Genomic DNA, 25316 nt, shown 5'->3' with positions numbered 1-25316 from the left:
CCTGCCACGAGCAGGTGCTTTTCCTCTTCCTCCTCCTCCTCCTGCCGGAGCGGCAGGTTGCGCACGCGCGCTGGAGGTGCAGGTGCGCCGGGGCTTTCCCTCCGCCTGGTTTCCCCCCTCCTCCTCACGCGCGCGCGCGCGCGCATGCGTCGTCTTTCGTGCCTCGCTCTTTTTCTCTCGCTCCGCTCCCCTCGCCTCCTCCTCCTCCTCCATTCCGCGGAGCTGCAGGTGCCAGGAGGAGGCTGCTGGGCGGCGGCGGCGGCCCCTCCCCCTCTCCTTCCTCCTCCCCCCTCCCTTCCCCTCCCCTCAGCTTCGCGAGGTCGGTCTGGCGGCGGCCGTTCCTCTTCAGACGGGAGGCGGCAGGTTGAGGCTGAGAGGGGCGGCGGCGGTCGTGGTGGTGCTCCGGGCTTCCCTCAGACCCGCTCCCTTCGCGCCGCCGAGCGGACCAGCGTCTGGCTGACAGACTCGCCCGCGGCATGAACCGGGGCCAACGCGGAGGCGGCGGAGCGGGGAGCCGCGGCGGCCTCGGCACCATGGAAGTGAAGAGCAAGGTGGGTGGCGTCCCCACACCGGCCCTCGCCTCGGCTTTGGGGAGGGGTACTCGGGTTTGTTACGTCTCGCTGAGGTGGGTGGGTGGGAGGGTGCGGGTGCTCTTTCGGGGTCTCTGTGGGTGTTTTTGTTTTTTGGGGGGAGTGGTTACCAAGGAAGCGGGTGGCCGCGTTTAATCCCGTAGCCCAGAACCTCCGCGCGCAGCAGTGTTTCTGAGCACGTACAAAGGGCATTCTCTTCAGGGCTGACCAATCCCCGGCCCCCCAGTCCGTACCAGGCACCTGAAACCGGGTGTGGGAAGGTGCTCTCGTCCTGAGAAGTGGCCGCAACTAGCAGGCAGTCTTAAGCCCCAGCAGTTTCTTTTTTTCCTTTAAGATTGTATGTGGGGAAAAGGCACGGTGGTCATGCTGAGAAGGAAACGATATACTGTACATATTCTGCTGCTTCGCTTGCAGTGATGGCGGGAGAGAGTGTCAGCACGAATTTTTATTATTATTTTGGCGGGGGAACAGCTAAGTGCTTCATCTTTCATCTCTGGCCCCAATAGTGTGCCAGGTGACATTTATTTGGGGTGACTAAAGTCAAGGTAGTAATTTCGCTCCTGGAATAATGTGTAATTAGGGCGAGTTGTTACCAAAAATGCGCTTGAGGAGCCACTTGCAGATGACTTATTTTCCAAGAGTAACCTATTAAGAATGCGGCTGTGCTTACCTTTGAAGAGCCCTTTCAAAACACTAGCTTTCCCCCCCCCCTTCCCCCACCCCATCTGGGATAGCTCAGTATGAGACTTAATCTTAGGGTTGTGGGATTGAGTCCCACGTTGGGCAAAAGTCTCCTGCACAGCAGGGGGTTGGACTAGATGACCCTTGGGATTCCTTCCAGCTCTACAATTCATTGATATTTTCAAGGTGTGAGCATGTGTACTGTATAGTGGTAGGTAGTTCTAATCTGAGCGTGATTGCAGAATCAGGGGGTGAAGGTTATCCATGATTAGCATGAATGAATAATAGGGTGTGATTTTGTGTAGGCATTACTGGTTTGTCTTGGCTTTGCCAGTCACCACCACCCCTCAAGTCTCAGCAGTTTTCTTTCTTTTTCTCCTTGTGTTGATGACACAAACACAAGGATCCCATATGGCCTGGGCATTTGTGCTTCTGCCAGTGCTTGATGAATGAGCTTGTAAAACCATTGAGAGAGTATTGCTCTGTGTTTTAATGTGGTCTGAAAAAGTGGTCTTGGGATTGGTTTCTATGAAGTATTATGGGGACTGCTAAGTATCCATTCTCGGACGTAGTTTGAGTGTCATGACCATAAAAGTTCTACGGTGTGCAACACAGTTAGTGATACACTATTCTGTTTGCATAGAAAAAAAATGTTTTTCTCTGATATCTAGAATCTCTTAATGACTGTGTAAACAGTTGTTTTTTTGTGTTGTGCATTTCTAACCTGATTGCAAGCCAGAATGGCATTTTTAAAGCACTTGCTGCCAATCTCTTCTGGAGAAGGGGGTACAGAGAATGCCATTTTGAGCAAATGAAACAGCCTTTTGTTTCCTGCAGCCCCTGAATTGTTCAGCCATGTTAGTTCAGCTGTAACTTTGGCCCTGATCACCAGGGTAGCATGAGGACTTCACAAATTGTGCACACCTTCCTGGTACAAACAGAGTAGCTATTTGGATTTAAAAGGAAGCTAAAGAGACCCACAAATTTTACTGGGGATGGGCTGTTTTAGGCCTTTGGAATGTTCAGAGTGCCTGCAATTTAGCTGGTTGTGTTCATACAAAATACTTACCCTGGAGTGTTTTCAGAACCTCCTTATGTTAGGGAACACACCCTGGTATACTTTGTTGAAGATTAAAGTGTTTTTTCATTATTTGTATGGTCATGCCACAAATTAAACTGGTGAGCCATCCCAACACCACAGCCTCTGAGTAACAGGATATGTCTTACTATAGACTGTGGTTGTAATGAAGTGTTTTATCACTCATTTCGTGTTTATTCCTAATTACAAGTGAACATCCATGTACTACTTTGGTCTCGTGGCTATTTCCACATATACTTATGTGGAAAACAGTACTTATGATAGCTAGTTTGCTCCTGGTGGCATCCATCTGTCTCAGGAGCCAATGAAGGTGCAAAATTTGGGGGTGCAAATTGCTATGCTTTATATTTAAAATTACATTTTAATGAGGGGGGAAATTATATGTTTGAAGAGGAGAGCTTCTTTCTTTCTTAGGCAAAGTGAGGCTTAAAAACATATTACTCATAATGGAGTTTTTTTTAGATTTAATGTGAAGTAAACACTGTATTCTTGCTTTGTTTGTTTGTTTGTTTGTTTGTTTAACAAGATCTCTACTTGGCATTCCTGTCTATTTACTAAAGCACTAAGTCCATCCCCACCCCAGCTTGTTCCTAAGTTGACCTATGGGGTAATTTAGTATTCATCATCACAAGCCACCTAGAAAAATTCTATACCAGGTAGCTAAGATCACACCCTTGAATTCCACGTGGACATAAAATACCTAGCATTCCACATGCTGTACTCAGTCACTTGTGTAAATGAGAGCTGTCTTTCACCTCTATATAATAGGAAGCCCCACTCTCTTCAGTCACTTTGATTGTGAACAAAACTGGGTAACTAAGCAGTGTTAAGTGGTAACTAATCTGTTGAGGGCCTTAAAATCTATATCCTCATACAATCTGTAGTGAAGCATGGTGCAATTAGACAGGGAAAATTCCTTACCGAAATAGAGCGTAAAATTTTGGGAAGTGTAATCCTACAGTTCACTGGCAGCATATGATGGTGGTTTGGGGAAATCCACTGGCAAAACAGCTACCACATCTCTTTATCTTCGTTCCTCCCCTTTTAGTCAGTGGAGGGAATTAGCTATGTGTAAAGACCCACCTTTGTAAGAGAAATGAAGGGCCTTTGGACTTTGCATCTCACTGCCTTCCCCCAACATGCCCCAGTTCCCCTCACTCCACCAGCAGAAGGTCTGCTGGGGAGGATGAAGTTGGCTAGTGTGCTATGGGACTTCCAGAGGCATAATTGTCCTTAGACACTCCTCAGCTGGTTTCTGGCTGGATTGTAAGGCTTGTTCCCTTAAATAACTTTGAATATTTAAAATGATTTTTTAAATAGCTTTTTAAAATCACTTAAGCACCATGGGATTAATCCCTCACATTTGCTGTACATGCACTTACACATTATGTACATACACACACTTAACAATTACATAGGTCAGGATCTTGAATTGCCTTTGGCAAGTTTAAGCATAGTGCTGAAGGTAAAACTAGTTTTACAGTTTTACAGAAAGGCCCTAACCCATCTTCTCAAGTTGTTCCGTTTCTCATGTTAAAGTAAAAATGTTATTTCTTTCTCTGGGCAATTAGAATTGTACTTTCTCCCTCAATATTTTACTGGCTTCAGTTAGTTCTTTTGTTGGATCTGGATTGTGTGTAGTTAATTTTTGGTACTACATGTCAATCTTCTGAAGAATTACAGTAATATTGTATTGTAACAGAGTGTAGGTTTCCTTAAATTTTAAAATTGTGAGGAAGTAGAATGCAAATAGAAAAGACAACATTACCTGGCACCATAAATCTATTACCTTTGTTAGGGAAGTTACTCCTACAGTGTTGTTGGGTTTTTTAAATTACTTCATGTGGCACAGGTGTAATAAAACAAAATGACTCATCTGTTCTGCCTTGCTGCCAGCTATTATAGGCTTTATAGAATATACAGAGAACAAAACTATTTGTGATTACCGTAATTCCTTAAATTTAAATGTCTCTGGGCCAAGGTGTGGTGTTTGTGCCTTATTTTTAAATTATCTCCATCTGGTGTGTGGACAACATTTGGATGACTATAGTGCTAGAGAGCAAGAGGCAATGTGTTTTTGCTTGTAGTGGCCAAAATAGTCCCAATTAAGCAGCAATATATTGCTTTTAGAAGATCTAAATGAAGGCAAAATGGAATATAAACAAGTACTGTAGTTGGTAGGTACAGTGCCAATAGCTTCATGAGAGTTATTTTTATGTTTCTTTGTCCATTTCCTCAATAAGCTATAGTTATTTTCCAAAATGGATGGTACAAGTTCAGTCTTAAATTCGTACTACTGTTTTAGCAATTTGAAATCTGCACTTATCCTAGGGTTTGTATACCAACTAAGTTTCAATTTGAATCACTCCTAATTTCTACCAAGTATTTGTGTTCTTTAAAAAGTGTATCATTTTAAATTGCCCCCTTAAGCAAATATTCATACTTGATTCCCGAGCTACCAAGTTGCTACTTTTTGTTGTGGTGGTGGTTATTTAACTACCATGCACTTGCTACAAAGAAGGCTCTAAGTGACTTTTGAAAAGGTTGAGTTGGAAAGTGTAATACAAAACCCAAGAAATTATACATTTGAATAAAACCAGTTCAGCAATCCATAAACCCAGCAGCAATAACAAAAACTTAAACAGACCCAGCAGGGGAACAGGGGGGAACCCAGCCGAAAACATACAAACAAAATTCAAGTAAGCAATTGGCTGGCTTGTCATAAAATGCCTGGGAGAAGAGAAGTTTTAACTAGGCACCTAGAATATGCTAATGACAGCATCCAGAGTGTTCAACAGAGTCTGATCTGATTTAATATTTGTATTCCACTTTTCCAACAACAAATGTTGAGCTTAAAGTGCCTCATAATAATTGCAATACAGTAGCCTCCCTCTGAACCTCACTCAGGAGGAGCATCTGTGGGAGGGCCTCAGGTGACAACTGAAAGGTCCAGGTAGCTTCCTAGCATGAGAGGAACAACAAAAGATAATGGTAATATGAGTTGCATTAGGTTCTATGATGATGCCAATCTGTGTTTAAGCTTAAAAGAGTTGATAAAGAGATATCTGAACTTAAGCATGCTGATGTAAGAATTTTAATATCTGTCAGCTTACTTTAACAAGCAGCAATGATTGAAAAATTCTGTTGAGCACAGGTCAGCCCTTTTAGCTTTGTTAGGATAGTTTTAATCCCATGTCTGCTTGAATGTCAACTTTTAAAAATTCCCTAGCATGATTTATAGGTGTATGCCGTTCTTGTTGGTTTAATCATTGCTAATTTCTATCATCCATTTATTTTTTTGTGGCTAAGTTTTGCTTCCTTTGGCTATTTTGATTTTAAAGGCTGACTGACACTACTGCCTTGGCTTACTTTTAAACTTGGGTGGACATGGTTTATAGAATTGAACCCAGTTTTTCAGACTACTTTCAGCTACTGCTTTTGCACAGGCAGAGTGAGGTGTGTAGAAAAGTTGATACATCTTACTGTGCTCACAACTGAAATAGGTAGCCAACAGTGTTACTACTAAGTAGCTGTCTTATATTTATAATGTCTCTTGCCCTATAAGTGGTTAGGTTCACAGTTAAATTAATGGAATAGGTTGAATGCTTGTTTGTTTGCCGAATTACTTTGCAGTGGTACCTCGGTTCTCAAATGAAATTCATTCTGGAAGCCCGTTCAGCTTCTGAAATGTTCAAAAACTGAGGCACGGCTTCTCATTGGTTGCAGGAGTTTTTTGCCCTTAGCGGAAGCCACGTCGCACATTTAGGTTCTGAAAAACATTCAAAAATGGAAGCATTTACCTCTGGGTTTTCGGCGTTCGAGAATCGAAACATACAACAACAGGTGTTCAGGAACCGAGGTTCCACTTTATTAGAATGTGTGCATCAAGCAGAAGGTCTGCTTTCTCACTTTATGTGCTGCACTTTGTTGAATAATTTGCATAATCTTCAGAGCTAGGAAACTTCTAGAAGGATGAAGGCTATCATTTTGGCATTCCTTTCAGTTAGGATGGATTTTAAGGCATGTGGTGAGTAAGCAATACTGCAGTGGAACATTTTGCTGTAGAATTGAGTATGGAAATTGCAGCTGCAATGGGACTAGGAACGGCCCAGGGGTGATTGTGCCTTGTGAATTTGTGTGTTTTAACTGCAGGAATATTTGTAATTGTGAGAATGGCAGGTAGTTTGACATTTAATAGAGTTTGGACAAGCAGGCAAATATTGCATGGGGTGAGGGAGCTTCAGTAGTGGATTGTTGGGACCTGCAGAAGGGTAGGCAGGTGGTGATACCAGTGAAAGGGTTTTGGCAGGCAGTGAACAGTGGCTAGTGGAAAGAGCAATCAAACGGTATGGAGAATTCTAGTATAGGGCAAGTGAAAACTTGGGTCCTCAGTGGAGCACCAGTCCAGACAAGTGGGGTGAGGTTGGCACATCATGTTGTCCACAGAGATTTAGACCTTCTCTCCAATAGGCTAATCCACTCTGTGGCTTGGTTTTAGGGTTTGTACCTTGTGTTGGTCCAGAGAGACAAGATTAGGATGTTGGTGATGTACTCCATACTCTTCTGCTCATCATCCACCCTAATTGAGAAGGTAGAGGTCACCTCAGAGTTGGGGTTCAGAAATTGTAGCTGGTGAAGGATGCAGAGGCCAAGGTGCTGGATGGCACTACTGGCTGTAGACAGAAATGCACTGGTTGCTAGTATGCTTCAGAGCCCAATCCAAGGTACTTACATTAACATAGAAACCCCTAGACAACTTAGGCTCCAAATATCTGAAGGAGAATCTCTTCCAATATATAAGCCTATCCAAGTATTAGGATCTGTAAGGGAGGCCATGCTGGTAGTTCTACCATCATATAAAGTTGGTCGGGCAGCAGTGCATAAGGGCCTTTTTGTGGTGACCCTCAAATCATGGAATTCTTGAGGTGTGTCTGGCCTTGTCGCGCTATACACTTGATGTTCAGTTGCTGTATACACTTGATGTTGGATTAAAGTGCACCTTTCTGCACAGGCCTTTGTGGGTGGAAGACATTACACAATTGAGCTGAGAACGCATGGTGAAGGGCAAGCAAGTAATGCCAAATAATATATAAAGAGATAGGTGCTGGAGTGTAAAATTGCCTGAATGAAAGCCACATCTTGTAACCTGGAAGTTCTGCCCACTAATCCTATACATATTGGGACATGCAGTGGTTACTTAGTGATGAAAGACAATACTCTGCACCTACTCAGATACTGTTAGTTACGTCACATGATTAAGAGTTGAGCTCTAGCACTGAAAACAAGTTTCTGAGCAAAGCACTTCACAAATTCTGGCTGAAGCCTGGGTAACCTTGCGGGCAGGGATGTTGGGTGTCTGACAGGAGTTGACTAGGAGGAATGGACTCTGTTAATTTGATGGGTGTCATGCACTCCGAACATTGTCAGAGATGCATTATATCTGCAAGTACTAAGCCATGGTTGCAGTTGTGGGCAATACTTGGTTTTATTTTATTTTTTGTTTTCATAATGATTTCCTCCATAATACAGTGAGGCAGAAAACTGTTTTGATTCATGTTAGAATTTGTATTTGAAGTGGAACACCATTGATTGGTTACATTTATATTGCACCATTCATCCGTTGGATCTCCCTTTCACAAGAACCCTTTAGCTTTCTAAGAGCTGGTAACTTGTGAAAATTCATCCAAATAACTTCTTCGATGAATGGGAACTTTAACTTTATTCTCCTCAATTCTAGTTCAACACTGTTCATGACACTACATTACAACTTGGTGTTAAATTTAAGTAGACTTTGTGTATATGTGAACATTTCCTATTATCAACTTCATTGTTTGTTTGTTTTTGTAGTTTGGTGCAGAATTCCGGCGCTTTTCTTTGGAAAGGTCCAAGCCTGGAAAATTTGAGGAATTCTATGGATTACTGCAGCATGTTCACAAAATACCCAACATTGATGTCTTAGTGGGATATATAGACATTCATGGAGATCTCTTGCCTATCAACAACGATGACAATTATCACAAAGCAGTTTCTACAGCTAATCCTTTGCTTAGAATTTTTATTCAAAGAAAAGGTAAGCATATATTTCATCATACATCCTTCAATGAGCTAAATTTCTTTGTGTGTTTTTCCTGATCATTGCTCAAACTGCAGTTTACTGGCTTGAAAGAAAATGCATCATTATATGTATTCACTCTGATGCATTGTTTGATACCTGTTGATTTATTGAGAAAGAATATTGCACAGTTGTGCAGTGTATGGTGGGATTTCATCCTGCTGCATTTCCTTTGCTATGCATAGAGAGAAGTTGGGAGAGGGGAGCATAGAACCATTTAGAGAGGCAGCCATATTTATCTAATAGTTAAATCTTTTTGAAATTCAACCTTGATTAATACCCAATATCATGCCTTTTAACCTTGCTACAAATCTTGCCTTCCCTACTGAAAACTTTGTTGCCTAGCTTATCATTAAGAGATATAGAATTTGTTGGTACTGAAAGAGAGATTCTTTAATAAAATCACAAGCACCACTTACCCCCCAAAGCACATCATTGATAGATAAGCAAAGAAAAAATGTAGCTTTACTCAGAACTCCTCACAAATTATGTATTAGGTTTTTCTCACGTTGATGAAAAACGAACAAAATATTCAGCAGTTTTTATGTATAATAATAAGGGCTCTAAGTCACTGTATTGTACCCTGGAATCTGAATAGCTTGGGAACACCCAGGCAGTGTGATTCCTGGAGTTTCCAGTAAAAAACAAAGGCTCTATTCTGGTTTGAAGAGAAGATGGGAAATGGTCACAGCCTCCCTAATACTGTCGCAAGTCATATTTGCTGTAAGTAGAAGAGCAAATAGTTATATGTAACTGTTTAAATAGAATGCCTTAAAATATGTAAAGTGGCACATTCCAGCTACCTTTTTCTAATCCCTTATATTTTGTAATATTCATCAAAAAAATAGAAGCTGAATCTGGAATAGATGGACTGGTGAGGTCATATTCAGCAGTTCTGCTTAATCTCTTTCAGTAGCCATATGACTAGAGCAGATAAGCTACTTTGTTGGGCTGGGATTATTACTTAACATTTTAGCACCATATGTGTGTGTTTATATGAGTTATTCACTTAACAGTTATTTATTTATTTTAAAGTATTTCTAAACTGCTTAATATTTTAAACATCTCCAAGTAGTGTACAGTTGGGAAAGCAATGTATCATTAAAATAGTAAAATGAAAGCTGAATACTGGATAGACAGGTGTTCTGTATCCCAAGTTGTCATCTTCGAGAAGTGGGAAGATGACTTGCTCTGGAGGGGTGGTATTCCCCAGGAGGGAGCAGGTCTGGAGGCTTGGGTGGCCATGGTGGCAAGGAGTGCCACCAAGCTCAAATCACCCTGTTCCATACTTCAGTGGTTTTTAAAGTTCTAGAATCCTTCAAAAGATCTATTCAGAATTACAATTCTCATTTATTCAGCATACAATGCTAGCTTCTGTCAACAGTTCATTAGCAACTGTATGAATGCTGTTACCAGTGCTCCAGCCTTACCTTCTACATTTGTAACTTAATATTTCCAGCTCTGGCTTGTTTGCTAGCTACACCCCTGTTTGGACAGAAACTACTTAGCTCATAATACTCCATGCTCTCATAACTTCCAGATTTGATTATTGCAATGCACTCTGTGGGGCTACCCTTGAAGATTACTCAGAAACTTGTTTGGTCCGAAATGCAGTGGCCAGATTACTGGTTGGAGTTCCATTTAGATCTTTCATAACCCCTGTTTTTAAACAGTTGCATTAGTTGCCAGTTCATTTTAACATCCAATTCATGGTGCTCATGTTAGTGTTTAAATCTGTAGGAACACCTATTTCTTTTCTTTCTATGGTTACAGAGAGAGTGAAGTCCTCACTTGACCTGGACAGGGCTTTCCAAAATGTTCATGTTGGTAACACACTTTTTAGACATGCATCATTTCACGACACAGTAGTTTAGTTTTGCTAGCAAACCGGAGGTTAAACTAACCCCTTTCCAGCCCTGGGAGGAGCGTGGGGAGCATTTGCGCAACACACCTACACATTGCAGCCAACACACTAACATGTGGCGACACACAGTTTGGAAGGCTCTGACTTAGGGTATATGCAATTAACATATTCCAGAATTTGATAACTGGCATACCAGTTCATACAGGCAACGACCCGATTTATGTGCATCCAATTGACACTTGTATCACGGCAACCCAGAAGTGGTTGGAAAAGTGGGTGGAATGGGCTTATCTGCACTCCGCTGTCACACACAATGTCCCTGTGCAAATCGGGGTTTGCCTGTAATGACAAAAATATGGATATATTTCTTTAGTTTACAAGTGGCACAATCTTGTATGTAATTCATTGCCTACTTTAACAGAGTTTAAAGTGAATCTGTATCCAGTTTTTTAAACTTGTAGATCAGAAAGCAATTCTGAAGTTTCAGTCTTAGGCTCTTTTTGTTCATGATTATGCTGTGTTCACTCACTATGCAGTAATTAACAATTGTATAAATAATAATAATAATAATAATAATAATAATAATAATAATAAAATTCCTTCCGGTAGCACCTTAGAGACCAACTAAGTTTGTTATTGGTATGAGCTTTCGTGTGCATGCACACTTCTTCAGATACATATCTGAAGAAGTGTGCATGTACACGAAAGCCCATACTAATAACAAACTTAGTTGGTCTCTAAGGTGCTACTGGAAGGATTTTGTTTGTTTCGACTACAGCAGACCAACACGGCTACCTACTTGTAATTGTATACAGGTTCTTCTGTACAAGACATTAAAATAAAGGTGGGGGTGGAGAGAGACTTGCCATAGGAATGTACCTAATTTGCAATGCTATTCTGGTACTACAATATTTCCAGTATACAGCATATATGGGGCAAAACAACATAGATTAGGTTTTATACTGAAGCATTTAAAATTCTTCTCTCATTTAAGTCAGTTATTTTGCTACACTGGAATATCTGAGGTTATAATTTTTGGAAGAGTTAAAAAAAAGAGAGAATCTAATGGCCAGGCTTCTGCAGTTTAAATCTAATACAAATGCATGGAATTGGTCTTTCTGAAAGTATTTCTGAAACAATGCTGCACAGACTTGTCATGCCATTGACTGCAATGTAAGAAAGAGCTAACTAGTACAATTCCCTGGCTGAGAAGCATTCCACATTTAATGATTTTATAAAAGGCACCTAAGATTCTGCATTAAAAATAAATTCTGCAAACTTCTAGCCTTTTCTCATCTAGTTGCAAAATAGATGTCCTGGCTGATTCAGGATGTATTTGGCAGAGATGTCTGGAGCAAAATATGCCTATTACTATATATAGTAGAGTATTTTAGAAGGTAGATTGGGTGAGGAGGAAGAAATAATATTCAGAAGGGTAAAATTTCTGTCTTAAATACAATATAATCTTTCTATGGCTTATTTTTTTTAATAAACAAATGCTGTAACTTGAGAATTTATTAGGAATAGACCTAGAAATGTGTTCATTGCAAAACCAGCTCTGAGGTTCTCAAACTCTGCATATACTAGTACTAGTTGCTTAGCTTTTGTGCATTGTAATCAGTTATGCCGAATTTTAAACTTAACAGTACACTTTAAACAAATGCAAATAGTATTTGTGTTTCAAAACATAAGCTAATAACAAGCACATGTTAAAAAATTAATAGTGTAAATGATTGTATACATAACCATTTTCATCTGTGTAGTTTCAAGGGCAGTCATCTTTTAAAAAATAGGTGTGACAGTTTTCTAATTTGTGTACTACATGCTTTCAGAAGAGCTGAGTAACCGGCAACCAAGCATAGACAACTGCACAGTGCTTGATAAAGGCTCTTGTGTGGGTTAGGTCAGTATAAGCTTTACCTAATGTCTCATTCTTTGTGTTGAGTTGGCAATATGCTGATTTGGTTTCACACCAGTGAGCATGCTTATTAAAAGTAGTTTACCTTTGTACCTTATAGGCATTCACCTTATTTATGGCAACACTTTTTACTTCTGGTTTCTTGCCAAAAGTTTTTCACTGTTCTAAACTGATTGGTTGATGTCAGAACAATAGTACCTTTGTACTGAAGGATATTGCTTAAAAGAATTTATTCAAGGGTTTTTGAGAGGCTAAACAGTCATGCTGCCTGACTAAGTTTATAAAGATCAGACTTTATTATTTCCCATTTTTTGCATTTATTTATCTCAAAACTAGCGTTAGAATTGCCATGCCATAAACTCCTTATTCTATTCACCTATTCAAAACAAGTTATAGTTCTTTGCCAGTTACCATATTTTTCGCCCTATAGGACGCACTTTTTCCCCTCCAAAAATGAAGGGGAAATGTGTGTGCGTCCTATGGGGCGAATGCAGGCTTTCGCTGAAGCCTGGAGAGCGAGAGGGGTCGGTGAGCACCGACCCCTCCCGTTCTCCAGGCTTCAGTAAGCTATCCGCAAGTCTTGGGAGAGCTGTGCGAAGTCACGTAGCCCTCCCACGGCTGGTGGAGAGCTGCCTGCACCCCAAAGCCTGGGGGCGCGCTGAGCTCAGTGCCCCCAGGCTTCTGGCTTTGCGCAGCTCTTCCACGGCTGGTGGAGAGCTGCCTGTTCTGGGGGCTGGGGTCGGGGGAAGCTCGGGATTCCCTCGCCCCAGCCCCGCGACTGGGGGGGAAATAATTTTTTTCCCCTTTATTTCCCCCCAAAAAACTGGGTGCGCCCTATGGGCCGAAAAATACGGTATATTGCCTTTATTTAGAATGTGTTGTCATACATCAGTGAATCTACTCACATGTCATTGGGTCATAGTTAGACAAACCATGTCTTACCCTGAATGAGCAGCATACTGGTACATGCTGTTCAAGTTGTCCCTGCTCCACTCCTACCTTTGCCAAGAAAGAAAGAAAAAACAAATCAGTATACCTGAAGGAGCATCTTCACCCCCATCATTCAGCCCGGACACTGAGGTACAGCTGTGAGGGCCTTCTGGTGGTTCCCTCACTGCGAGAAATGAGGTTACAGGGAACCAGGCAAAGGGTCCTCTTGGTAGTGGCACCCACCCTGTAGAATGCCCTACCATCAGATGCCAAGGAAATAAACAACTATCTGACTTTTAGTAGATATCTGAAGGCAACCCTGTTTAGGGAAGTTTTTAATATTCTGTTGGGAGCCGCCCAGAGTTGCTGGGGAAACCCAGCCAGATGGGTGGGGTATATTATTATTATTATTATTATTATTATTTTTATTTATTTATTTATTTATTTATTTATTTATTTATTTATTTAAAGCCAAGAACAAACCTTAGCTTCCACTCACTGTTTAGAAACAGACCATGAGTACTGGCTCACATGCAGCACTAAAGCAATATTCTGATTTGCTTCTTCCTGGTTCAGTAAGGGGAGGAGTGGGATGAGCCTGATTTGAGCTATGTGCACATACCAAGATACTTTTTCTTGGTAAGCCATAATTTCTTTCAGGCTATGACTCAAAATGATATGCGAACTATGCCAATGAGTTTCGAAAGGTAGACCTGGAAAAACAGGAAACATTTATTTGAAAGGAAGTACTGGTAATGCAGAAAGGAGTTGCTGATAAAAGGTTAAAACACAACCTGCTATAATAGTTTCCACAAGAGGTTGTGAGAACTTTATTTTGCACATTCTTCAACTGCTTATTTTCTGTAAGAGTAACTGTTGCTCAGCTAGTATATTTTCTTCATAAAAGGCTTTTTATGTTCAAGACTATCAAAGTGTTTATCAATAGACTTCCTTCAGCTGTGTAGGTATTACATTGCTCCAATTCTGTTTAGAAACATGGAATATACACCCAGATAAGCTGCATGACGTAGGTATCTTGGTCTCTGTTTCCAGCACTGCACAACATTTTAAAAATTGTTTCCTGACAAGGGCATTGTCCTTTCAAAATGAAGCACCACGTCTGCATCTTTTTGGGAATATGAAAATCTCAGTGTATACATGAGTTGCTGTTCCTTGATTCTTAAACTAAAACCTGAATAAAAGAAGGTTTTAAAGCAGAAGAATATTTGACTTTATTGAATTTAACATTTTAGTTACGTTGCTATTGAAGGGGAAACTGCTACTCATAAAGACAAACAGTAAATGAACTTTCAACTTGGACTGAAGTTGAACACTGGGGAAATTGTGTTCATAACAGCATATTTAACTTTAACCTGGGTTAAAAATTCTCTTACTGGTGCTATCTTGGAATAACTGCATTTCATTCAGTTCTTGGTTTCAGGTACATGCACTACTCATTCCTCAAGTTAATATTCTTTCAGCTCAACTATTGAGGGATGTACTTGGAGATTCTTTCTAATATAGGAGTTGATAGTATTTGCATAACTTCACATTTCCAGATTAATTTTATTTATTAATTTTATTCCCATACTTGTTTACATCTTAGGCCTTTCCTGGGTGTACCCTGATCCTCAGGAGTGGTTTGGGGGCATACAGGGTGTTGGAGGGGGGCATGGACTTCCTTATGTTGAATACAACCCATTATGTTTTGTTAGTATAATATGCTGACTTCTGTCTACCCATTCTTGACTTTTTCTTTTCCAGCCCTCATAAGCTATTGCCCTCCCTCACACCTTTCTCCAGTGCAAGAAGATGGTTGCTAGGGATCCAATTCTAATACATCTGAGATGCTGTCTAATATCAATTAACATCATTTTGCATTGCTGGTTCTCAAGGAAAGCAGTGTCATTTCCTTACATACTGCCAAATTCTTAAGTGGTCAGTTCTAGGTGAAATGTTCAAGATTCCCCAGCGCTTGTGCCCCAGCCCCCTTTCAGGTGGTAGTTGTACCTGGTGTGACAAAGCAACTCAGAAGGAGAAGGCAGACAGTTTTTTCAGAGGTGTTAGGCATGCTGAAGCTTAGAACTTAAGTTACTGCAGAAGCAGATGGTGTTTTTTTGTTTTTGTTTTTACTATTCCCATTTCCTTTTATAGCTCCCTTCACTAGGAACCTTCCAAAACTCTGGAAGATGGCTCTGGTCAGACCTCACCTGGAGTACTGTGTCCAGTTCTGGGCACCACAGTTCAAGAAGGACACTGACAAACTGGAACGTGTCCAGAGGAGGGCAACCAAAATGGTCAAAGGCCTGGAAACGATGCCTTATGAGGAACGGCTAAGGGAGCTGGGCATGTTTAGCCTGGAGAAGAGGAGGTTAAGGGGTGATATGATAGCCATGTTCAAATATATAAAAGGATGTCACATAGAGGAGGGAGAAAGGTTGTTTTCTGCTGCTCCAGAGAAGCAGACACGGAGCAATGGATCCAAACTACAAGAAAGAAGATTCCACCTAAACATTAGGAAGAACTTCCTGACAGTAAGAGCTGTTCGACAGTGGAATTTGCTGCCAAGGAGTGTGGTGGAGTCTCCTTCTTTGGAGGTCTTTAAGCAGAGGCTTGACAACCATATGTCAGGAGTTCTCTGATGGTGTTTCCTGCTTGGCAGGGGGTTGTATCCGATGGCCCTTGTGGTCTCTTCCAATTCTATGATTCTATATGGGGGGGGCTACAAGGGGAAAGAGGACTAAGTGAAAATCACATTATTGCACTAGCAGTATCCTCTGATGGATTGTAAGACAACTCAGGATTCAAGCCTATCTCTCTGCCCACCCTGCAAGCTTAAAGTTTAATCATAGAAACATATCTGGTTGTACAGTGATGCCCCACAAGACGAATGCCTCGCAAGACGGAAAACCCGCTAGACGAAAGGGTTTTCCGTTTTGGAGGTGCTTCGCAAAACGAATTTCCTATGGGCTTGCTTTGCAAGACGAAAATGTCTTGCGAGTTCCTGCGGGGTTTTTTTCCTCCCCCCCCCTTTTCCCAAGCCGCTAAGCCGCTTATCACCTGATCCGCTAAGCCGCTTAACAGCTGATCCGCTAAACTGCTTATCAGCTGATCCGCTAAGCCGCTTAACAGCTGATCCGCTAAGCCCACAAAGCCGCTAATAGCGCTAAGACGCTAGTGGGCTTGCTTCGCAAGACGAAAAAACCACAAGATGAAGAGACTCGCGGAACGGATTCTTTTCGTCTTGCGAGGCACCCCTGTATTGTTGTTTAGTTTAGTCTTGTCTGACTCTTCGTGACCCCATGGACCAGAGCACGCCAGGCACTCCTGTCTTCCACTGCCTCCTGCAGTTTGGTCAAACTCATGCTGGTAGCTTCAAGACAGTGTCCAACCATCTCGTCCTCTGTCGTCCCCTTCTGCTTGTGCCCTCAGTCTTTCCCAACAGCAGGGTCTTTTCCAGGGAGTCTTCTTTTCTCATAAGGTGGCCAAAGTATTGGAGCCTCAGCTTCAGGCTCTGTCCTTCCAGTGAGCACTCAGGGTTGATTTCCTTAAGAATGGATAGGTTTGATCTTCTTGCAGTCCATGGGACTCTCAAGAGTCTCCTCCAGCACCATAATTCAAAAGCATCAATTCTTCGGCGATCAGCCTTCTTTATGGTCCAGCTCTCACTTCCATACATCACTACTGGGAAAACCATAGCTTTAACTATACGGACCTTTCTCAGCAAGGTGATGTCTCTGCTTTTTAAGATGCTGTCTAGGTTTGTTGTTGTGTTAACCTGATCTTTAAAAATAATGATGAGTACAGCACTTTTATATGTGAACCAAGCTGCTAATTATACTCACAAAACTAGTAAAATAAATAATAATAATAATAATAATAATAATAATAATAATAATAATAATAATATATTTATTCCCCAACCACTCTGGGCGGCTCCCAACAGAATATTAAAAATACGATAAAACATCAAAACATTAGAAACTTCCCTAAACAGGGCTGCCTTCAGATGTTTTCTAAAAGTCAGATACAGTAGTTATTTCCTTGACTTCCCTCTGCCTGGTTCTGTATACAGTAATGTCACTTACCTCAGTGAGGGAACCGCCAGAAGGCCTCTCGGAGCTGGACCTCAGTGTCTGGGCTGGACGATGGGGGTGGAGATGCTCCTTCAGGTATACTGGGCAGAGGCCGTTTAGGGCTTTAAAGGTCAGCACCAACACTTTGAATTGTGCTCGTAAATGTTAGTTTTCTGTTTCCCCCAAGCACTGGTAACAACAAACAGGAAATAGGATAAACATACCTCTAAGAAGAGATACTTTCTAGCAACAGATGTGTTGTGCTGTTGGCAATGCTTTTGTGTGATGGTGGCTGTGAGAGTCATACTAGTCCATTTGTAGTATCAGTTGCTCTGGAATCTGCTCAGTTCCCATATTGGGTGACATGTTGTGGCACATGAGATTTCTCAGTTCTCTCCTCCCCCCCCCCCACCACACATGCCCCCCAATCTCCTCCAGAGGGTCTACCAACTCTCTTTTTCCAGAACACAACCTTTTTTTCATGGGGAGAGGAGTCATAGCAATCCACAGTTAAAATTAAAAGTCAGCAAATGTGTCCTCCTTTTTGCTCTTCAAACTATGGCAACCCGTGAATACCCTTCCTGTCTAGCATTTGGATCCTGAGTCTTTGAATGTGTTAGTACTTGATAGTGTATTTGATTTCAGACATGGCCTAGAACTAGGACTAGGTACTGCTACTAATTAAACAATTGAATGCATAACACATACCTTTTAAATATTAAAATCCCTAGCACACACAAGCTGGAAAGTTATTCAACAGTAGTACCTAATCCACCATTCCATTGTCTTTGTTCCCCTTAATGTAACATCTAGCTATATAGTGGTCTTCACTTAGAATTGCCATAAGATCTGTGCATAATTGCAGATTAAAATAAGCTTCAAGTTTCAGTACTATACACTTACCTGGGAGTAAGTCCCATCAAACTTGAAGAGAAGCACTTCTGAATTCACTTGTGTAGAATTGCACTGTTAGTGTATCAGACATGATTAGCATTGGTATCTTGTGCTAAAGCCATAAGAAACATTTTTTTCATAACAGTAGTTTTCAAAAAAAATATTATCTGGGGTTCTTTAAATTCAAAGGCCAGTAATAGCAGACAAGGTTTTCCTGCCACTGCTGGGCTTCCCCTGCAATCTGTAGCTACAAAGTAGGGTGTGTTCTGAGTATATGCAGAAAAGCAGGTGAGACCCATTGACTCATATAAATGTCCCTCATGAACTGAGTGTGCAACTTTAAAGCGTGATCCAAAATACAACTTTCTAAGACTTGAAACTGATGGGATTCATATTGATGTCCTGTGGCATATGGGAAAGGACCTGGATTAATTTTAGGAGCAAATATATAATCAAATCATTGGATGAAGTATTCAGTTGGGGTGGTATTCAGCTAAGATTTACTTTGAGTAGACCTATTGAAATTAATGAAGCTAACTTGGTCATGTTCATTAATTTCAGTAGGTCTTCTCTGAGTAAAACTTGATTTAATATTACCCTTGGTCCTTAGGAACTGTATGCTAAACAGATGTACTACTACCTGAAATATGAAGAAACGACTTATAATCTTCTCAGTTATAATCAATTATAATACTTTATTACGGGCATCATCATCCCTAGCTAACAGGATCAGTGGTCAGGGATGATGGGAACTGTAGTCCCAAAACAGCTGCAGGGCTGAGTTTGGGGTGCCTGCTTTATTATAATTAATTTTCTTAATTAAAAATCAGTATATAAATTCAATTAAGCAGTGGATTAAGGCTTATCTCTCTCTGCTTAAAACACCTTTTGCTAGAATAACTGAATGAAATCCATGGAAGAACATTCTTCAGCTTGAGTTGCAAGGCGTTGGTAGTACTAGTTTGCTGTTAAACCACTTGTTAGAAGTGTCTTCCAATGTTTAAATACGTTACTTATTTAGTCTGTTGCCAGCCATTTTACCTACTCTTGATGAGGGGCAAGGAAGGGAGCTTGTGGAATGGTATTTGTTTTCAGGAGATTAAAACCAGGTCATTTGGCCACCATCCCAATATTTGGCAGCATTAGGTCCACTGGCTGTTTGCCTTTCCTCATTCTTTTTATTCTAATATACTGAAACTCAAGAAGAAGAAAAATGTAACCTAGAATTACACATTGACTAAAGAATTGCAAGTACATATCTTATAAGCCATTGACGGTTCTTTGGAAAGCTCTGAGTTTTGCTCTTCCAGTGCTAACTTCTTTGCTTAAAGTCCTAGAGCTAAGGATGTTCCGGTTGAGAGCCATGTGTCACATTTAGTGGGCTATATAAAATAAAGCCCAATACAGGCATGTGCAGCTACCTTGTTCCTTGAATCCCATTTTTCTTGGACTAGGCCAGCCTGTGTAAGTTCCATTTAGCAGATCAGGAGCAAAACATTACAGAATGCTGAGAACTATTTATTTAGGAGCTCTTTAATGTCTAGTGCCATATATGCTGACTGGGCTTATTTGTACTCCAAAAATTAACATGTACCCCCCCCCCTTTTCTCTTCCCATTTGTACAGAAGATGCAGACTACAGTGCCTTTGGGATGGATACCATAACAAGGAAGAAAAATGTCTTGACAAACGTGTTGCGTCCAGATAACCATAGAAAAAAGCCTCACATTGTCATTAGCATGCCGCAAGACTTCAGACCAGTATCTTCTATTATAGATGTAGACATACTTCCAGAAACCCATCGCAGAGTGCGGCTTTATAAATATGGAACGGACAAGCCTCTAGGATTTTATATACGGGATGGCTCTAGTGTCAGAGTAACGCCTCATGGGTTAGAGAAAGTACCAGGAATTTTCATTTCTAGGCTTGTTCCTGGTGGACTGGCTCAAAGCACGGGCTTATTAGCTGTAAATGATGAAGTTCTGGAAGTAAACGGTATAGAAGTTTCAGGTAAAAGCCTTGATCAGGTTACAGATATGATGATTGCTAACAGTCGAAACTTAATAATTACTGTGAGACCAGCGAATCAGAGAAACAATGTTGTTAGGAACAGCCGGACTTCTGGAAGCTCGGGACAGTCTACAGATACCAGCCTTCCAAGTTACACTCCACATACTGTGCCCATATACCACCCTGAAGAAGAGGAAGACAGTGATGAAGATGATATTATTATTGAAGATAATGGTGAGCCACAACAAATTCCAAAAGCGGCTCCTTCCAGTGACAGCATTGAGTCACTGACACAAACTGAAACCAATCATGAATCTGTGCAGAATGGTTTAATTTCTTCCAGAGAAGTAAACTTGTATTGTTCAACTGGCAGCATTAACATGGAGTATGAAATCCAGGACTCAGACCCAAAGACTTTAGAAGAAGATGGGACAATCATAACATTGTGAAACTACAACAGCTTATTTGCTAAAAAGGCCATAAGAATTTTTTTACTTGGCTGTATTCATGCAGGACGTACCTCTCAACTACCATACTCCAATGACTTTTGATATCTGCATAACGGATTAGAGCACTCTGCTGTGATTCACAGGAACTGTTCCATTTTGATACCCAGCTGAGAAACAAGTGTTTTAGGAACACACACTGACTGGTTTTGTGGTTCAAGGCAGGACAGCATTTCCATGACCTAAAATTGTGCAGGTCTATTTTTCAGAATGTCAGTGTCTAGAAGGAGCCCCACTGTTTAGTTTATTGTCCTGTGATCTGGTTCCATGTATTGTTCATGGAACATGTTTTCATTTAATTGTGGATTTGAGTATTGTCATAGGAGAACCAGCCTGAACCATTTTTCAACACGAGAATGTTAATAAAATAACCAAACATAATCTTCAACAATTTTTGGCCTTCTTACTCCATACTCCAGACATGTGTAAATTAAAATAATCTGGAATGTTAATTATCAGTGCAATCCTATTCATATTTACTCAGAAGTAAGCTCCATTGAGTTGAACTCTGCTTACTACAGGCAAGTCGGTATTGGATTGCATTCAATGAGTTGATTGACTTCAGTTGTTCTAAAATTTCTTGAAGCAGTTCACAAAATCAGAAGGGAGAGAACTGTCCATTGGATTTATTGATTTGATAGTTATGAAGTGTAACTTTTTTTAAAAAAAACCTTTTAAACTGTATTGTGATCTACTACTGGTGTTGGAGGGATAAATCACTGCTATTTTGTATGGATTGGATAGCTCACTAAAAAAAAAATGAAGTTATTTGTCTGATCATATCATATAGATGTGTACATTTACCCTTTTTAAGAGAAAAACTGTGATCTTGAAATATTATGATGCAATCAAGCTCCACAAAAACCAATTGGATTTTCCATTTACGTCAGTGGGAGTTGTATTGTACCCATAATGTGAAAGTCTTAAAATATTATTCCTTTTTGTTCCCTAATTAGTTCTCTTGGTTCATGGCATCCGCTACTGCTGTAACTGTTATGGAATGAATATAAAAATGCAAGTGCTAATGACAGATTTGGCTAACATAAATCTTATTGCTTATGAAGGTTCTTTTGTAGTGGAACAGTTCCCAAAAGGAGGCAAATTATATAACCACAAATAAACCAGTTTAGAACATTGGTTTTAGTTACTTTCCCCTTGACAAAATGCTTTCTATTTATAGAATTCTAAGCAAAGGGCATCCTAATATTTATCCTTTGGGCATGTGCTTATTCCTTTTTCTTCACATAATTATGACTGAAGTACAGTCCACTTGAAGAGGGTTCCACAAACAGATAATGTGTGCAATCAGGTAGCCATTTTCATGGATGCATATGTTTGGTACGACTATGGATCTTACCATGGTTCATTATATGGTAGATAAGGTGTAAAATGAACTTTTCACTTACACAGAAGCATGGAAACCAAAACATTAGTGAAAGAGTTGAATGTTAATTTATTGTGGAAACACACATAGGGTTGTTGTGCTGCTTAACACATTCAGTTTGATTTTTTGATACTTGTACTGCAATCTTGTGCATGAACACTTTGGATATATTAGTGCAATTACAAACTTAAGAAAATATTTTATTAAACTGTGTTTAAATTTTACTCCTTATGATACTAGCCTCAATCAGGTAGCTTGTTTTATGGGATGGAGTGTGTTCTTTAAAAAGCATATATATCTATACATATCCTTGTAATGCATAAAATAATCTTGGCTTGAAGTAATGTAATTATACCTAATAAAATTAAACATTGGGGGATGGGGGAAATCAATGAACACTAGAGAGGATAAGCAAAAGGCTCAATGTGTTTTGCTATTAAAATGACAGGCTGCACTGCATTTAATTGCAAAGTAATGCAGTTGCCATGATGGTTTATCACTACCTTATTTTTACTAAGCCTTTTAAAATCAATTTGAAAGAGAATAATAGTACATTTTAATTATATATATATAACGGTACTGGGCTTCAGTATAAGTGAAACTATTAGACTTTCATATACTACCTCTTAAACTTTGACAGCTAGCATCTTGTGGGGGACAAGGTCGGTCTGCTAGATGAAGACATGAAGGCTTGGTGTATGTACAATTTTTACTTTAAAACCCAGAGATACTTAAAATTTTACTACAAGTTCTAATATGCTGTTTGCTCTGTATGTATGTGTGTGTATATATACACGAACATACATCAATGCATTCTCAATTTTTGATTGAATCTTAGAATGAATGTGTATGGACAACTTCACAGAATCAAAATTCTTTTGATGTTTGTATTGATTTACAAAAATGAAAAGAATTTTTTTAAAAAAAAAAATCTCAGCAATTTAAAGACTGATTTGCCTTTTAAGTGCACCTTATCTGAAAGAGAGCAGAATATGGCTAGTAGTACAGTTTTCTGGAACTATTTTATAGTTTCTGATGAAGTCAAGCTAAACTGTGAAATCTCTGTTCTTCCACAGCTATGTTATTTAGGATGTTGTTGTGTACTTTTGTGACTTGTGTGTTTTCTAATTAAAACCTTTATGCAACATGATTTTTACATGAACATGTATAATATGTCAAATGTCAGTATTTTTCTTACCACTTTAATGTATGATGTACGTCAATACCACTAAATGGACTTTGATTTTACAAATCAAATTGGCATAAGTTGTATGTTAGTCATATTTTTACAGACTCAATAATAAAAAACTGTAACTATTGCTAATTTTAAACTTAGATGCCTTCAAGAATGCTTTATTACTTACTTAAGAAATCTCAAAAGTTACTTCCTGATTTTCCCCAGGTCTGGGAGACGTTGCTAAAGCACAGAGTTTATCCTTCCACAGTCAGGCCAATCACTAGAAAAAGGAAGGACCAGGATCACATTACCTTTTCCTAGAGTTATTCTGAAAGGGTTAAAAACAATCGCCCATCACCTCAATCAAAATGACCACCATAGTTTCTGTTGTAGAAGTCACTTCAAAACTAGTCTATTTATATTACATATGTCTTGCTCCATGAAAGAAAGAAGCTAATAGCACCACACATGTGGTCTCTCATCCAAGGAGTGATCAAACCCCTGAGCTGCTTAGATTCAGCAGGTCTGCTATATTGTGTGTCTTTAGGCCATGCCCTGTAACCATGTGATTTATTTCCTCTCTTGTGTTGTATGTGTTCATGAAGTTACTGATTAGATAACTGCGTCTCACAGAGGAGTCTCCAAGTTGCTTCTGCTCCTCCTCTGTCCTCCAGAAAATTCTGAATTTTTATTTTGATTTATAGTCCCATCTTATCTAAGGGAGTAGGCCAGTTTTGCAACAATTCATCCAAAGACTTTTCAGTTTTAAAAACCCTTTCAACTTTTGTAGTTAGGTGGTCAAGGAAGATAAAATTTAAAGTAGTAATGTGAATGAAAAGGGAACCAATCTTTGTTTTCTACAATTCATTCCACAGTATTTTATATAGAAAATGTATCCAGTTTAACCACCTTGTTCCATTTTTTTTACTCAAGTGTCCAGTCTTGCTTTCAGACAGTGTAGTTTTTTGTTTTGCCTTTTCTACCCATCCCTCGCTTCCTACAGATGTAGAACTTGGATTTCCCCTACCCAAGATTAACATTTCCTATTACTTACTGTCCCCTTAAATTCCTTCTTATTGCATCACCACCCAAATCAACATGTTTTAATCTGTAAAAGGCTCCATTCTCACAGTGCTTTATTAAGGCAAGTAAATTGATTTCATACCCTAACTTTAAGTTTTCTAGAATAAATTTTCAGCATTCTGAAAAGAAATGAATAGGGGACAGTTAAATGTTTCATTATTTCATTTTGGACACCTCAGTTCATAAAGAGGGGAAAGCTTGGAAGGGAGGTTTGAAAAGGTCAGTTCATCATGCTGGATTTTAGAGATGCAGTTTATGTCCTTAATTTGTAAAAACATAATTATGCTTCATAGGTATTCATAAGTTCCCTTAGCGTATGATCAGAAAGTTAAAATGGTAAGGCACAGACCAGGTCTGCAGGAGTGAATAAAACTTTCAATCTAAAATGAAAATTCAATGCATTGCGAAACCTTGTTACCTCAGGTTTCACCAATTAATTGGCATTGGGTGTGTTCACTCCTACATAAGAAGTGTTTCAAATTGTTAGATCATGGCTGTGATCCACAAAGCCAGTTAGACTAGAATATTTTGCATTTAAATCCAATTTAATAGTAAATGTGGGTGAAGTTTGATGAAATAATAAATGAACAGGCACTAAGGTTTCTGCTATAAAACACGAAAGACAATTACGACTCCAGTTGTATAATTTAATTTCTCATGCTTTTAGGGAAGAAACTTGACACAAGTACTTGCCTGTTCCATGGGATTTGAAAACCCAACCCCTTTTAGCATTTATGTGCAAAATAAAACTCTGTGTCACTTTCTGTGACTTCAGTTGGATCTGCCGCTTAAATGCTGTAAATTATCTTATGACTCTGCATTTTAAGCTGGTGACTTGCAGATTTTGACAGAGGAGATAAGGCTGTCCCCCCTTTTCCCTTTATCACTGGAATGGCAGGTGCAAATTACACTGGCCTTTACAACTTGTAGGGACTCAGGTGGCGCTGTGGGTTAAAGCCTCAGCGCCTAGGACTTGCCGATCGAAAGGTCGGC

The 25316-nt window shown here is 40.0% G+C and overlaps 1 protein-coding gene across 1 annotated transcript; it reads left to right on the top strand.

Moving 5' to 3' along the window:
• PARD6B (par-6 family cell polarity regulator beta) lies at nucleotides 1–23394 on the top strand. Its single transcript, XM_083745903.1, has 3 exons — nucleotides 1–551; nucleotides 8218–8440; nucleotides 19790–23394. The coding sequence occupies exons 1-3, from the start codon at nucleotides 477–479 to the stop codon at nucleotides 20620–20622; spliced, it is 1131 nt and encodes a 376-aa protein (XP_083602029.1). The 5' UTR covers nucleotides 1–476; the 3' UTR covers nucleotides 20623–23394.
• The last annotated feature ends 1922 nt before the right edge of the window (nucleotides 23395–25316 follow it).

Source organism: Podarcis gaigeae, assembly GCF_964106915.1.
Source record: "Podarcis gaigeae genome assembly, chromosome: 6".
NCBI classification, from domain to species: Eukaryota; Metazoa; Chordata; class Lepidosauria; order Squamata; family Lacertidae; genus Podarcis; species Podarcis gaigeae.
Note: the sequence above shows the minus strand (reverse complement) of the source record. Positions and strands in the feature narration are given on the sequence as shown.

What these genes read in the sequence shown, in the direction of transcription:
- PARD6B (XM_083745903.1), top strand. Translation starts at nt 477, where the DNA reads ATGAACCGGGGCCAACGCGGAGGCGGCGGAGCGGGGAGCCGCGGCGGC. An exon ending in CCATGGAAGTGAAGAGCAAG is followed by an intron (nt 552 to 8,217) that starts GTGGGTGGCGTC and finishes TTGTTTTTGTAG; the next exon opens with TTTGGTGCAGAATTCCGGCG. An exon ending in AATTTTTATTCAAAGAAAAG is followed by an intron (nt 8,441 to 19,789) that starts GTAAGCATATAT and finishes CCATTTGTACAG; the next exon opens with AAGATGCAGACTACAGTGCC.